The sequence below is a fragment of the Juglans microcarpa x Juglans regia genome, chromosome 3D (assembly GCF_004785595.1).
Source record: "Juglans microcarpa x Juglans regia isolate MS1-56 chromosome 3D, Jm3101_v1.0, whole genome shotgun sequence".
In the NCBI taxonomy this organism is placed as follows: Eukaryota; Viridiplantae; Streptophyta; class Magnoliopsida; order Fagales; family Juglandaceae; genus Juglans; species Juglans microcarpa x Juglans regia.
The window spans coordinates 2,242,835-2,258,568 of NC_054598.1; the positions used below are offsets into that span (position 1 = coordinate 2,242,835).

The 15,734-nt window shown below is 37.1% G+C and overlaps 2 protein-coding genes and 1 long non-coding RNA gene across 5 annotated transcripts; all 3 read right to left on the reverse strand.

Annotated features, from left to right (window-relative positions):
- Window positions 1-899: 899 nt before the first annotated feature.
- LOC121255478 (protein FAM133) lies at window positions 900-3,702 on the reverse strand. Of its 3 annotated transcripts, none has more exons than XM_041155829.1 (4): window positions 3,203-3,702; window positions 2,491-2,664; window positions 1,459-1,714; window positions 900-1,336 (listed from the first exon to the last, which is right to left on the reverse strand). In XM_041155829.1, the coding sequence occupies exons 2-4, from the start codon at window positions 2,657-2,659 to the stop codon at window positions 1,012-1,014; spliced, it is 750 nt and encodes a 249-aa protein (XP_041011763.1). In that variant the 5' UTR covers window positions 2,660-2,664; window positions 3,203-3,702; the 3' UTR covers window positions 900-1,011. The 3 variants fall into 3 exon arrangements, with proteins under 3 accessions (XP_041011763.1, XP_041011762.1, XP_041011764.1); XM_041155828.1 differs by having other exon boundaries at window positions 2,491-2,708; XM_041155830.1 differs by having other exon boundaries at window positions 2,491-2,708; window positions 3,548-3,695.
- A 1,192-nt stretch (window positions 3,703-4,894) lies between these two features.
- On the reverse strand, window positions 4,895-15,214 carry LOC121255410 (LL-diaminopimelate aminotransferase, chloroplastic). The gene is made up of 10 exons (XM_041155714.1): window positions 14,967-15,214; window positions 14,681-14,760; window positions 14,303-14,370; window positions 13,668-13,784; window positions 13,107-13,169; window positions 12,331-12,435; window positions 12,089-12,139; window positions 5,994-6,314; window positions 5,693-5,899; window positions 4,895-5,424 (listed from the first exon to the last, which is right to left on the reverse strand). Exons 1-10 carry the CDS (start codon window positions 15,044-15,046, stop codon window positions 5,131-5,133), a joined length of 1,386 nt encoding a protein of 461 aa, XP_041011648.1. The 5' UTR covers window positions 15,047-15,214; the 3' UTR covers window positions 4,895-5,130.
- Window positions 7,098-12,079, reverse strand: LOC121255524. The gene is made up of 3 exons (XR_005938783.1): window positions 9,765-12,079; window positions 9,342-9,550; window positions 7,098-7,915 (listed from the first exon to the last, which is right to left on the reverse strand). It is a non-coding gene; the product is annotated as an uncharacterized LOC121255524 (long non-coding RNA).
- Window positions 15,215-15,734: the final 520 nt, after the last annotated feature.

The following is a 15,734-nucleotide window of genomic DNA, read 5'->3' on the forward strand; positions in this document are numbered from 1 at the left end:
GCGGAAAAAGAGGGGAAAAGAATTTAAAGAAGAAAAAATTTGTAAAAAAAAAAAAAAATATTGATATCGTGAAAATTTAAAATTTAAAACATAACTAATAAAATAAAAAATTATAAATCCACGTAGCACAAGCACTACTTCTTAAAGAATCCCATTGACAAGACGGAGCGTTTAGAACCTTATCTTTTTTTCTTATTTTTAATGAAACCGGGCGGGCTGGGTTTATTCCTTGGGCCTGGTGGGTCTGATCAAGGGCAGGGTAACCTGAACTCGTTGCTCGAAACGACAAACACGGCCCACGGGCAGCTGACCAAATATGAGCAACTTGCCTTATTGCTCAACTACGGGAGCTATAATTAGAAAAACTATAGGACTAACGACCAATTTAGAGGAGGCCTAATGTCAAACTTTCGTGCAACATTTGACCAATTGTTTTAATTTAATTCCAAGGAAATGAATTACACACGATCAGTACTTGGGATTAAAAAAACAGATTTCAGAAACCTATTCATTAGGAGAAAAATAAAATATATATATATATATATATATATATATATATATATGCCAAGGTGGAAACGGCATTTTATTGGTCATCTAGCTAGGATATTGGTGATGGGGTAATTGAAATTCAGTGGGTCATGAGTAGTACAGGTTGAGATCAACAGGATTCTCATTAATTATACATTCCTGTCCACAGTATTGAGAGATGCTTAGGAGAAGAAATATCAGCAGCTTTCGATTCATTTTTTATCAAGTAATAATACGTACATCCTCTCTATTCTTTTATATGCCAAAATACGCCATGCATGAAACTCCTCCAGAGTCTAGAGTGAGAGTACCAAAAAAGATGTTTTGTTACGAACAGGGAAGAAAAGAATCAAGATGTAAGCACTGAGAGGGAAGCCTAATATTCAAAACTTTTATATGCCCGTAAATAAGGATTTTTCATTCATATTGACGTACAATGACTTGTCACCTTTGTGGGAAACCAGCAAATTTAGAAAACAACCATTACTTGCGATGTTTATTTCTTTTCTCCTCCTTTCTCTTCTTTTTCTTATCCTTTGAATTATCTTTGGATCTGTGCTTCCTTGAGTGTTGTTTGTCGGTGCTCCCTGAGTGAAGCTTTTTTGACTTCTTCCGCTTTTCCTCGTTAGTCTCCTCTTCTGAAGAATCATGTGACTTCAGTGACCAAGGTTTCTCAGGACCATAGACAACATGGCGTCTCCATACATCAGGGTTTGTTGACCGATCTTCTATGGACTCCGAAGAAGGTGGAAGGTACGGACCCGTTTCATCCATCCTTGGGCCAACACCACCTCTGCCACGTTTGGCCCTGCCATCCGGAAAACGAAAAGATCATGTCAAACTAATGAAATTGACATATTTAAAGTTGAGTGATTCAAGATCTTACACACATGCACCGAAGAGAAAGTGAGAAAGAGCATAAATTATGACCTCGAGTGTAGAAACTCCTCAAGTTCTTCATCTTCCCTTGAAGAGCCACTCTCATATACTCTTTCACTTGATGAACATGAAGCACTTGTGTTGTTAACATTTACAAGAGTCCTCTTACTTTTGTTTACACCGTAATTGTCAATATGGCTGCTGCTATCACTGCTTCCATTTCTAAATTTGCCTTTACATCTATCATCCAGCTCTAGCTCTTTTTGTCGGGCCCGCCACATCTCATTCACTTCCACAGCTCGATTTGCTGTTTCAAAAACCCAAAAACAAACAAATAAATAAATAAACCTTAAGCTGAAGTACACAAATCTGAACCATAAAATGTAATTTGATGAAAGAGGCAAACAAAACCCACCCACCCACACTGAAAAGATAACTTACACTTCGAGTGATGGAACCAATTGTTTGTTCATTAGAATTATGTTTTCCTCAACTCTTTGCAAACACCAGTTTTTGAATTATTTTTCTATGATTAAGTTGTAGAGAAACTGAGTTGTCTCAAATAAATAAGAAAATCTATTTGGGTTAGTCAAGAAGGAATAAGTTGTAAAGAATTGTGTAGTTGGATGAAGAGGAACGTGAGGTGCTTTGAAGATAGAGAGAGAACAATTGCGGAGCTTCATAACTTTTTTCTACACACTTTACTCCTATGGTTTTCAGCTATTGTCCTTAATGGAAACAATGTGCATGATTTCTTATCTTTAATGTAGTTCTTTTAGAATGTATTTAGGCGTTTTCTTTTGTATACTCCTGTGTACATGGGCTATGCCTATCTTTTATTCATATCAATGAAATTTACTTCTTACTTAAAAAAAAAAAAAGTTGTAAAGAAACTGAAGGTATAATGTGCCTCGATTTCCATGAAGGAAGGTACGTATCACTTGATATAGCAAACACTCATCTTTCCTCATGAGTCATGAAGGATTGAAATTCGTTACAAAATCTGTCCTTCATAAAAGACATTGCAATGCTAATCAACGAAAAGAACGGAGATATTATTATTACAGAAATTGTAGAACTAACCTTGTTGTACTCCAAGAACAGTTGCAGTTAGAAACCGTGAATTGGGCCGAAACCGTGAATTGGGTTGTTTAAGATAGGCATGCACACCTTCCTTCTCTGCTTGTCGCCGCAAATCTGCTGCTTCTTTCATAAGCATTGCAGCTATTCTGTTCTCCGTCTCAAGATCCATCTGCCCTATTAGGTTGCAAATGACAAGAAAAATAGGAGGATAACTCGTGCTACAAGAGGCAAAGGAAACCAAATATAAGCAAATCATTCAAATGAAATAAGACCACTTAGCAAAGCAAACTAGAACCAACAAAAACTTCGAGATAGTAGCACCTTTTTAGCCTACGGTCAACAGAAGACGAATTACGGCCATACCACAATTAAATGATCCAAAAGGAGCAGACAAAGACGCAATTAACAAAAAGTTCATCAATTTTCTAAAACCAATTTCAAATATCATCCACTAGGCCAAGAAGAAACAAAACCTTTTGGATTCTATCTCTCATAAGTTTTCTCAGCTACATACAGTAAATTATTCACAAACAATGGTTTTTCACTTAAATAAGAAGTAAAAAGAAACTTCCGGGAAAAAATATTGCAATATATATATATATATATAAATAAATAAATAAAAAAGAGGTTTAAAGATCTCAAGTTTTTTCTTCTCCTAAATTCAACCAAATAAAACATATACCCTTCCAAAGGAAGGAAGAAAAGAACTCACCGAAGTGATGGATGAAGCAAAGGAACTGTATATACAAAGGTAGAAATCCAACACAAAATGGAGCAAATACGTCGATTTAGAACCCTCTCACGGCTTCAGATCGGAAAATTGTTTTGCAGAAGGAAACAGTCCCTCACGCACTGGGCCGAGAGGAAGAATCAAGTAGCGTGGCCATCAATCCATGCGAAATTCAATTTAGAATTACTAGTGGGAGGGAACGTGCAAGGCGGAAATCCAATTTAGAATTACATGCGGCGCGGTGGAGCAGAGAACAACCCTGAGATGGGGAGAGTCGACGGAGAGAGAGAGAGAGAGAGAAAGAGAAAGAGACGAACGGAAACTTACTGGCGTGATAAGCGGCGAAGGCAAGGGATTGCGGCGACGGAGAGGAGTGAACGCAGAGGGAGAGATTCGGGGGCTGGGGCGCTGGACGGGGGAAGGGGAAAAGAAGTAGGGATTTGGGAGGAGAGGAGAGAGGGAGAGACTCGGGGGGCTGGGGCTTTGGACGGGGGAAGGGAAAAGAAGCAGGGATTTGGGGCGGGCTGGGTTATCTTTTTGGCATGAAATGGACTGTATCTGGTGTTGAGCTTGGGCTTCAAAGAACTTTGGGTTATGAAAACATAGACTTCTGACTCGAAAGCTTGGAAATGAGTTTTCACTTTTCTGGTCAGAAAAAAGGTGGTATGCCAAGAAGCAAAGTGGTGGGTAGGATTTAAAAGGACCATGCTACATTCCCCGCCAGCCACCACTGCTGGGAGCTACAGTTAATTTTAGGATTTTATTTTATTTATTTTTTCATTCATGTATTTTTTAATATTTTCAAATATTTTTTAAAAAAATAAAAAAATTATAATATTATTAAAAAATATTATTCTTAATCATTAAGTAAAATTAAAAATTAAAAAAACAAAATCATCCCAGCAGGTATAGCTGAAAAAATCATCTTGAGATGAATGAAAATGACGGAATTCAAACGAGCGAAATATTGGAGCAGCAGGGATGTCATGTAAAGCTCTGCCCATGTACGGTTTGGATAGTAAAAATATTTTATATCATCTTAATTCATCTCATCATTATAATTTTTATAAATTTTCACTTAAAATATAATAAATATTTTAATTTTTTTAAATCTCAAAATAATAATAATATTTAATTTTCATCTAAAACTATATCATTTTATCTCACAATTCAAATATATTTTTTAAGATAAATTGATATGAGATGACCCAACTCACCTTACAATATTATATTATCTTTTTTTGCTGGCCACGTGCTCCCTAATCTAGAATCTGTCGTATCAAAGAGCTTTTATGAATAAAAAATGATTTACGTATTAAATTTTTTACAACACTTTACACAATTATATTTTAAATAAAAAATATTTTTATAAAACATCTTATAAAAATAATATCATTTTATAAAAATATTTTTATTTTATAATATTATTATACAATATATTATGTAATGTATTGTGTATATATAAATACTCGGTGGTTCATGGTAGCACTCTGGTGTAAAGCACTTGGAATACGTGGTTGCTCCATGCTTTGAGCTTGAGCTTCTTGATTGGAGTTTGATTCCTTTTTCCTCGTCTCAAAGTGGCTTCTAGCTGTGAACCGGATCTGATACATTCACTAATACAGATTTATTATGCTGGACTGCACTATTATTAGACCTTTCCGTGAGAGAAGATTATTAGACCATTTGCTTGAAATTTATTATGAATAAAATAGAGTCTAGATCACAAAGTACACTCGATTTCTACAACTTATGAAATAGGTTGTGCAACCTGCAAATAAGAATCCGAAATCCGAAACTTGCTTGGGTCTAACAATTTGCAGAGATCGAAGGAAATGATGGTGGGAGCAGGTGGGTGTGTCCATTTCTGCTCCAAAAAAAGATGCGGTAGAAACCAGTTGAATCCAGCTTCACTTGTATAGCTGCTTGAATCTCTTACAAGCTTCCAAAATATTGCTCCTGTGACCAAAGGCACTAACCCTGACAAACCCTTCGCCAGCAGGTCCGAAACCACTGCCAGGGGTGGTAACAACGTGAGTTTTCTCCAGAATCTCACTGAATACATCCCACGAACTTCGGCCGGGGAAGTGGACCCACACATATGGTGCATTCTTCCCTCCATACACATTAAAACCAAGAGAATTAAATGTCTCTACTATTATGTCAGTATTTTCTTTGTAGAAACCGATCACCTCATGCATTGCCTGCAAATAGTATAAAATCAGCGTATCTTGTTATGCAAGTGTTTCAGGATTTTTTCTGGCCGTATGGCTAGAGAAGAGGAACGTGAAAAATGAAATTAAAAATACATATACATATATATAAATCTTGTTACCCAGATACACGTAATAAATAATTTAAAGAAACAAAATCTATAATTGGATAAAAATAACAGGACATATGATGAGTTGATGACAAAGATTGCATTTTTTGTCGGTAAAGAATCACAGAAAATGAGAACAGAAAACAAACCTTAAGACCTTCGGGTGAAAGGCAAGCTAGACCACCAGCTTGAGCAATGTTGGATGCACCATTAAAACAAGTACAAACAATGCGGTTGAAGTCCTTGGCTACAGGAAATCCATCGGAAAATAGCAGCTCCTTTGGAACTACAGTCCAACCTAGGCGAACTCCAGTAAACCCTGCGTACTTGCTAAATGATGATGTCTCAATTGCAACCTGCAATATGCATAGTTATGAATTTATGGAAATAAATGTCTGCTGCATTGAAAGGGGAAAAAACTCTAAGATGAATTTTCATCACCGAAGTTACCTCTTTAGCTCCTGGAATTTCAAAGATGGAGCGGGGGTTGTCCTCCGACATGTACATGGCATATGCAGAATCATATACTATGATTGAGCCATTGTCCTTGGCAAACTTTACCAGCTGGGTCAGTTGCTCCCTGGTTGCAGCAGCACCAGTAGGATTGTTTGGTGAACAGAAAAATATGATATCTGTTCGAGAAACACCTGACAGATCAGGAAAGAAACCATTCTCTGGAGTACACTTCATATATTCAATGCTCTCAAACTTTAGTACATCTTTCTGAAACTGTCCAGTCTGACCCATGATAACACTTGAGTCCACATAAGCCTGCACTTTAACCGGTCTCTAGTAAGGAATTGATCCTTAAACCTTTAAAAAGATTTATCCCCATGAAGACATTTTCCATGCCACGTTACTAATAGCTTATCTAACAGACTAGGCCATCGATGAAAAACATTGTTTTTCCATATTGATGAAAGAAATGTAGATGGTCAATATGCTTGAAATTACGTAAGTGACATGCTCAAACAAGCATACCATCCTTCATGGCTTGCTAAGTGGCACGACCACCCAACCACCAGCCTAAGTAACTGTCAAAATTGAAAGGTAGCCCTAATAAACGAAACCAGATGTCAGATCTATGGTTTTATCGAGGGACTGTAAGTGAATTACTATTATCATTGCTCATCCAAGTAAACACCCTTTTTTATAGGTGACTTCCCAAGTAAACCTGGCTTTATTCATTTCTAAATAATTATTATTGCTCATCCAAAAAATATTAATTTCAACAGTGAACCAAGTAAATGTCTCTCACATGCACCTTTACCACTTTTTGTATAAGATATTGCATAGGGGTGTTCAAAATAAATACTACAGTTTATAGTAATCAAAAAGTTTTATTTATAGAAATAGGCACAGCCCAAGTACATAAGGAGAATACATGAGAAGCCCCTAGGTATAGTTTGCAATCGAAAGGAGAAAGTCATGAACATTTAGGCACTGTTTGGATTGAGAAGCGATCTCAACTCATCTCTCTCATTTCATCATTATAACTTTCCCAAATTCCAACATAAAATATAATAAACAATTCAACTTTTTCAAATTCCAATGCCAATAAGATCAATGATTTAAAAAAGAAAACTTTGAACTCATCCGTTGTTCTCTCATGATCTTCAAAGCTCCTAGCATTTCGCTCCTGCCAGATGCACCAACACATACATATAGGAACCATTCTCCGGATGGCTGCCACTTGTGAGTTACCATGAAGGCCTCTCCAGCTTGCAAGGAAATCCACCAATCTATGAGGCATGACCCATGACAATCCCATTCTCATGAAGAAATCATCCCACATGGTCTTGGCCACCTCGCAATGTAAAAGCAAATGATTTACTGGTTCACCGTTCTTCTTACACATACAGCACCATTCTAACACCATAACCTGGTGTTTCCTTAAATTATTTGTGGTAAGAATCTTGTCCAATGACGCTGTCCATACGAAGAAAGCTACTTTTGAAGGAGCTTTTGTTTGCCATATACTCTTCTATGGGAACATAGTCATTTTAGGACTCGTTAGAACTTGGTAAAATGATCTATCAGTGAATTTACCTTTCTTGGATGGGCTCCAGTTCATCGTATCGGCTGTACCCTCGGTCATGCTTACAGAATATAATGTCGCACAAAACTCTGTAATAGTCTCCAACTCCCAGTCTTGGACTACCCTAGTGAACTCAATATTCCACTGAGGGGAGCTGCTGGAAATGTCCAATAGGTTGGCTATCGTTGCATCCTTTCCTCGTGCAAGCTAAAAGATGGCCGGGAATGTGTCTTGGAGACTTCTTTCACCATACCATTTGTCGTACCAAAATCTAACACGAGAACCATCACCCAACACAATATGTTCATGTCCTCGGAAGATCTCTCAATGTCTCCTAATATATTTCCACAAGCCCACCCCATGTGGGCCATGTACCTCATTCGAGCAACATCCTCCCCAACCTGTGAATCTATAACTAACTTTCATAGGGCCCCTCTTTCGTGTTGATACCTCCACAACCATTTACCCAGCAGGGCTTGATTAAATTTTGTCAAGTGGTGAATCCTCAATTCACCCCCAGAAAATGGAGTACAGACCATTGGCCAATTAACCAAATGAAATTTGAACTCTTCCCCCAATCCACTCCAAAAGAAGTCTCTTTGTAACTTCTTAATACGGTTGGCAACCTTTGCAGGGAGCGGGAACAATGCCATGAAATAGGTGGATAAGTTAGAAATGGTACTTTTAATTAAAGTCAACCTACCACCTTTCGACAAATACAACCTCTTCCAAGAAGCTAATTTGCGTCCCACCTTTTCAACTACACCATGCCAAATTCTCTCGGATTTGAAGGGGGCACCCAAAGGTAAGCTAAGATACTTCAAAGGTAGAGATGATACCTTCCACCCCAAGAGAGTAGCTAAATTCTCTGCTTTAGGAACTACTCCCACTGGAACTAATTCAGACTTTGAAAGATTAACTCTCAATCCTGAAATCAAAACAAAGAAATAGAGCCCGCAAGGATTGAATATGCCCAAGATGTGCACCACAGAAGATGAGAGTGTTGTCAGCAAATAGCAGGTGAGAAATTTCAAGGTCGCTATTTCCCACTGAGAAACCAAAGAATAACCCACCTTCCACAAGGCCCACAATCATCTTACTAAGAGCTTTCATGACAAATACAAAAATTAAGGGAGAGAGCGGGTCGCCCTATCTCAAACCACGGGAGGAGTTGAAGAATCCCATCGGTGAGCCATTTATCAAGATAGAGAATCGAACTGTAGAGATGCAAAATTCGACCCATTTTTGTCATTTCTCCCCAAAGCCACATCTTGCAAGCAAATAAAGTAAGAACTCCCAGTTGACATGATCATACGCTTTCTCCATGTCTAATTTAGCTTTTCCATCACCGAGCTCAATCTATTCGCTAGCACTTTGAAAAAAATCTTATAAACCCCATTAACAAGGCTAATGTGGCAATAGTCTCTAACGTCTGCGGACCCCATTTTTTTAGGAATGAGTGCGAGGAATGTAGCATTAAGACTTTTTTTTTTTCAAATCTAGCATTAGTGTGAAACTCTTGAAAGACCTGCAGAAGATCTTCCTTGATCACTTCTCAACAAGCTTCGTAAAAGCCCATGGTAAAACCGTCTGGGCCTAGAGCCTTGTCTCCAGCCATGCCACGGATTACTTTGCACACTTCCTCTTCTGCAAACGGCCTCTCTAACCATCCTACACACTGTTGATCTAATGCTAACAAAGTTAAACAATTCACTATTGGTTGCCAGGTGTACTCTTCTGATAGGAGATGTTGATAATACTGAGTGAAGTGGTTCTTGATGACCAACTGATCCGAGAAACCTGCCCCATCTACCATTAGCATGTCAATAGCATTGTTCCTCCTGTGAGAATTCACCACCCTATGGAAGAATTTCGCACACTTATCTCCTTCCTTGAACCAAAGCGCCCTTGATTTTTGTTGCCAATAAATCTCCTCCATCAAAGATACTCTTTCAAGTTCAGTAACTACCTGACTTTTGCAAATTCTCTCGAATTCAAAAAGAGTTCTTGCTTCCTCCTCATCCTTCAAACCCTATCGCTCTTTTAAGAGAGAATGTCTCTGTTGAAGCACATTGCCAAAAACTTGTTCATTTCATTGCTTCAGATCATGTTTCAAAACTTTTAACTTTCTTGCCATTATGAAACTTGGAGAGCCTTGAAAATTGTAAGAAGACCACCATTACCTGACTTTTGCAAATTCTCTCGGATTCAAAAAGAGTTATTGCCTCCTCTTCATCCTCCAGACCCTATAGCTCTTCTAAGAGAGAATGTCACTGTTGAAGCACATTGCCAAAAACTTGTTCATTTCATTGCTTCAAATCATGTTTCAAAGCTTTTAACTTTCTTGCCATTATGAAACTTGGAGAGCCTTGGAAATTGTAAGAAGACCACCATTGCCTGACCCTGTCTACAAAACCATTAGATTTAAGCCACATATTCTCAAACTTAAAATACCTTCTACCCCCTTGGATGCCACCACAGTCTAAGATGATGGGGAAGTGATCAGAGCATAAACGGGGTAGTATTCTTTGTACTACATTTGGATAATGTATCTGTCAATCTGGAGTTAACAAAAGCTATCAATCCTTGATCAAGATGGGAGTTCTCGGTTGTTGGACCAAGTGAAAGTACCTCCTGTTAATGGAATATCCATAAGCTCCTGTTCTGAAATAAAATCAGAAAACTCTCTCATGGCGGGAGTGATGTGGGGCACACCCGACCTCTCGCTTGGGCAACGAGTTACTTTAAAATCACCCCTATGCAACTTGGTAACTCCCACCAACTGAGAAGTCCTGCCAATTCTTTCCACAATGGTCTTCTAACCGAATCAATATTTGGGCCATAAACAGCAAATGCCCATTGGTAACCGTCTTATAGGTTCATAAATGAACAAGCCACAGTGAAGTCACCCACACATTCCTCTACCCTTTCCACCACTCATTTATCAAACATAATTAGTACTCCCTCAAATGCTCCTTTAGATGGCAAGTACGACCACCCTATATGTTGCCCTCTCCACAAACTTCGGACTAGTTTTCCCGTGATAACTTCCAACTTAGTCTCCTGTAAGCAAACAATGTCCTCATTCCATTGGCGAAGAAAGTTTCTAACTTGGAGCCGCTTATTATGTTCATGCAGCCCCCTTACATTCCATGATATTATTTTTAGCTTCATAAAGCAACCACCTTACCCTTCCCCTTGACACGCTCCCTGTTCGCTCTTCTCTCCACCATCATCATTCATAGCCCACGTAAGCCTTTTGAGTTCTCTTTCCCCTTTTTTTAGCCGAATTAATGGATAGGTCAGCTTTGGATTGTTTGCCCCAACCTCTATGGTTGTAAGTAACGCCATAAATTCAGCTTCGAAGCCCTCGCATGTAATTCCTACGCAATGTTTAATTTCCATAGCTTTTTGAATTACCCATTCTGACACAATGGGATTGAAAGGAATTTAAAGGAACAGGTTCTTCCTCAGATGACTTGCCCTTCCCATTATCCTCCCTCCCTTCAGCCACCATTGTTGTCAATGATTGCATCTCCCCACCCTTGTTAAACTCAAATAAAACCAGTGTTCCTTCCATTTTGACCTCCCCCCATTTCACCCACTAATTCCGCACTTTCAGTTGGAGTAGATAGCCGTTTCTCGGCTAAAAAAAAAAAAATTCAGCGTTGGAATAGTAGACAATAGTCAACAAGGAACTGCGGTCGACTGTTGGGATAGAAGACTCCGACGGCGGAGTCTGTGGCCTCTCGCAATGCTCCAGGTCTCCCAACAACTCAGACACCCCCTCATCCGCGCTACACTGGCCTCTTGCAGTCTCTCTGCAATGAACCCTCTATCTCCCTCTTGATGAGCCGTATAGAACTCTCCTCCTTCACCCATCAAACAGTCCTCCAAAGCTTTGGCAAACCAAAATACCGTGGAGATCCCCAGCCTTATTTTCTTCACAACTCTCCAGCTCCTCTCAATGACATGTAAATATTTTCCATCCCTTGTCAACTCAAAAGCTTTTGATTCAATGACTATTTGTTTCGAAAATCCCATTTTTCAGCTCCAGTATAGCAGTAACCTCGCCGTTAAACACTCCCAGCCACCATTGAACGTTACACATATGGAGAGAGAATTACTATTTGTACGGAGAGAAAGCTTTTTATTTTTTCAAAAAGTATATCACAAGAATGGCTGATACTAGTTTATGAGAAGTGTATGCCTCTAGCAGGTAAATTCATGAAAAATTAAGCTAAAAGAAAAAAAAAATACTATTGCAAATTATTACCACTGGCAGGCAATTTCATGCAAAATTATGCTAAAAGAATAAAAAAGAACTATCACAAATTATTACCAATAAATAAAATCTTAAAAATACGACCAAATGAATACTTGTAAGACCAACTCAAACTTTTCACTTAATATATATCACAATGAAAATAGATAATTAAAAGAGAAAAATGGGGACAAGTCAACTGGAGAATAAATTTTATTCTTATTTTGGAGAAGAATAAATTACAGGGTATGACGGGTCTTGCACTGCCATTGTAACATCAGCCCCAAAAACAACCTGCCAAGAGTAGAAAGAATGCAAATTTAGATAGTGCTACAATTAAAAAATGTTGTTACAATTAAAAAAAAAAAGTTTATAATGGAATACTTTGCTGGTAAACAAAAATCATCAGTACAAGCAAACAAATATAAACATAGGCAAAGATCAATGCAAGGAACTCAAAACCAATGTGTAAAAACTAAACAAACCTGAAGGCGGGATATATCACATTTTGCACCATCTGAAACAAATATATCATCGTCCTCTATACCAAGGTTGCTATAAAAAGTTGAAGCAATTGCAGCTCTCAAAGACTACAGATCAGCAACAGCGTTAGTCTTCAGCTATCATGAAGTTTGTTATCAGAAGGAGTTATAAATTTCAATTGTCTCATATGAAACTTCAAGTAATCCGCTTTTAGTTGTCTCAATTCTATGTTCAATTGGATCAATTTGAACCTAGAGGATGATTGCCTAAGGTCAACAGCCAGAGTAGAAACTTCAGCCATACTTTTTTTGATAAGTAAAACTTTGGCTATATAAGAAATCAGCATGAATTCTAATACTTAGTTGAATGGCAACTGAAAATTACTTTTGTAGCATCTTCACAAAAACATATTTTGGTCATTGATGTATTGTAAATAGATTAACAATAAGAAGCACAAAAAATGTCTAACCATATGAAATGGTTGTGTACCATTTACAATTACTTTCTAAAGAAACAACATGAGTTTACATTTAAATCTATACACTTGATTCTAGATGTGGTGCTGAGGTTTCGCATAGTGACCATATATACTATGAGTTCGCATTTCAGACATGATATGAACAAGAAAGGGCAAATCTCCATCTTCAGCTAATAATTTTGAATCAGAAGGAGGATCCAGACAAAATGGATGAAACAGAAGAGATCTGAATGTATAGACAATTAGCAATGAAGTTCAACTCCATGAAACAGTCAATCACAAATCAAGAATGCCCCATACCTTTTCACCCTGCTCAGCCCCATAACCACTGTAACCCTCTAGTGTTGATAATTCCTCTGATCTCTGTCAAAGTGAAAACAATTTGATTCAGTAGTCAACGAAGCAAGGATCTACTTAATCATAAACCAGATAACAGGTAAAAATGTGCAGAAATTCATAAAGACATTCAATAACATGACCATGGAACAGTTTAATAATGCCAGGCAAATAGCAATCCTAAAAAATGTTGTTTGGGTCAGCATTTAAGCAAGGATTCTGTCAGTTGTAAACTATAGCCTTAATTTTGATTTTTGAGTCAGCAATCGGGAGGGAGAGAGTTAAGCTTCATAAATCACACCTCTCCCAAGTTTCCAAACTGCCATCGTTGTTGTTGTTTTTTTTTTTTTTTTTTTGTTTTTTTGTGATTCCATTTGCTAAATTAGTTACAGAAATATTTTCAAGGAGAATAAAATAAGGAAGCATAAAAACAGAGGAGAACAACACCAGGAGAGTGTGCAGAATAAAACCAGGAGCATGAAAAAAAAAAATGAAACAGTTTCCAAGAGGGTAATGAAGTCATACCTTTCCCATCGCCGAAGTTATAACTTCTGGAATAGGCTCAGTAGTGTCACCAATTCCAAGGCTTATCACTTGTGCATCAGGGTACTTCAGCAGATGTGCAGCCCTTCTCCTGCCTATCTATTGACAACAATTATATGACAAAAATAAGATTACTAAAACACCGTTTAAAATGCAAATGATGAAACAGATGTCTTCTGTGGGTTGTCTGAGGACCAGAGGTGGGGGAGGCCAAAGAGAGATCATATCACTAGGACTTCGGGCGTAAATACAACAAACAAACAATGTCCTCCGAAGTCCCGGCTTTATGCATTGTTTATAAGTGACAAAATTACTAAGAAAGGAAAAAAAAGAGGGCTTAATGCACACACAAAGTATACCCAAAATCATCAAATCACCAAGAAGAGAATATCATCAAAGACTAGAAACATTTGAAAGCTCCAAAAAGTAGAGTTAAATCTTGGATGAACTAAAATCCAAGAAGAAGGTGAGTCAAGAAGCTGATAACATAATTCTATGGTTCTACCAAAAAATAATCATGTACCATAAGGTAATCACCGTCAAGTGAATGAAGTTTTTTTTTTTAATCAACAGTAAGAGTACAATAATAAAAAAATAGGTGCACATGCATTATATACCTCTGGAAAAAGGTAACCCGCTTGAAGTTTGGCCAAGTTTCCATTGCGAGAGACATTTGTCTTGTATGCTTCAAAAGATACAGAACATTTTCAGCATTATTAAATATCAAATATCCACAACGGGCATAGTAAGAAGAGATGCTTATAATTCCGTTCTGGTTTAAATAGATTTTTCACTAAGGTGGCAATTTTGTATGACGAGGAACAAATTTTCCATGTCCAATAATTCACATTCCAGCAACAACGTTGGCCCCATATATCATAGCTCCACTGCTAGACAAACTCCCAGTAAAAGAAAATATTTCACACAAAATTAAAGAAAGAAATGAAAACAATATCCAAAATCAGAATTGAGATGAAGGAGATAAAAAATGGAACCAGTCTGAGATTCTTTCGGCACCGCAGCAACGCATTTACAAATGCCGCTTCTTTTCGCCTGAAGCGAAACGTTCTTAGTCCTGCAGCATACAAACCATAAAAGTTCATTCAATCTGATCCTTTACACGTATATATATTTTTTTAAAGAGAAAATATTCTGCTTAGTTGCAAAAAGAAAAAATGTGATGAGGTGATTAATGATGGGAAATGGAAGTTCACAACTTTGGGCGTGTATGATTATTTTTTAGGAACTTTCCAAGTAACCAACAGCCAAAAAAAATGGTACCTGGAATTGAAGTTGGAATGGACCAAGAAAGCAGAAGAAGATGAAGAAATTGCAGTGGAGAGGTGTTGCAGTAGAGACATTTTTCAGTTCAAGTAAGAGGATGGTGATGCCCTTTTTTTTAGGAACAATGAATCCTTTCTAGCAAATGACGGCCTTATCAAACCCTAGCATCCACTCAAGCTTAAACTTACTTGAAATTGGCGAGCTATGAAAATCATCATCCTTGCAATACATATGTACGGACCGTGCAATATAAAAATTAAAAAAAATTTTAACTTGAATAACCGTGCCGCTGTCTCCCCAATTTCGACTTGAAAAAAAAAAGGGTGAACCGGTAAATTGGATCGAATTAAGAGCACTTGACATTAGATTCATTAAATGAGTTTAATTTTTAAAATTTAATAAACGTATGTTTAAAATCATTATATTAGATTCATTAAATACTAAAATTTAAAATTTTGAGTTACAGTACATTCTGATTTATCTTCAAATTTAAAAATTTAATATTCACACTCTATAACTATTATTTTATTTATTTAAATTATTATTTCTCAATTTTGAGCCACAATATATTTAAGTTTCAAATTAAATTATTAATTAACATATAGTTAGTGTAATTATAAAATATAAAAAAATAAATTAAAAATATTATTATTAAAAAAATAATATTATATTATTATTTTGATGAATCCAATAGTTAATCTAATGTGGGGTTATGGATATGGACGTTTTGAATTTATGAAAAACATGTACTTTTCATCAATTTTT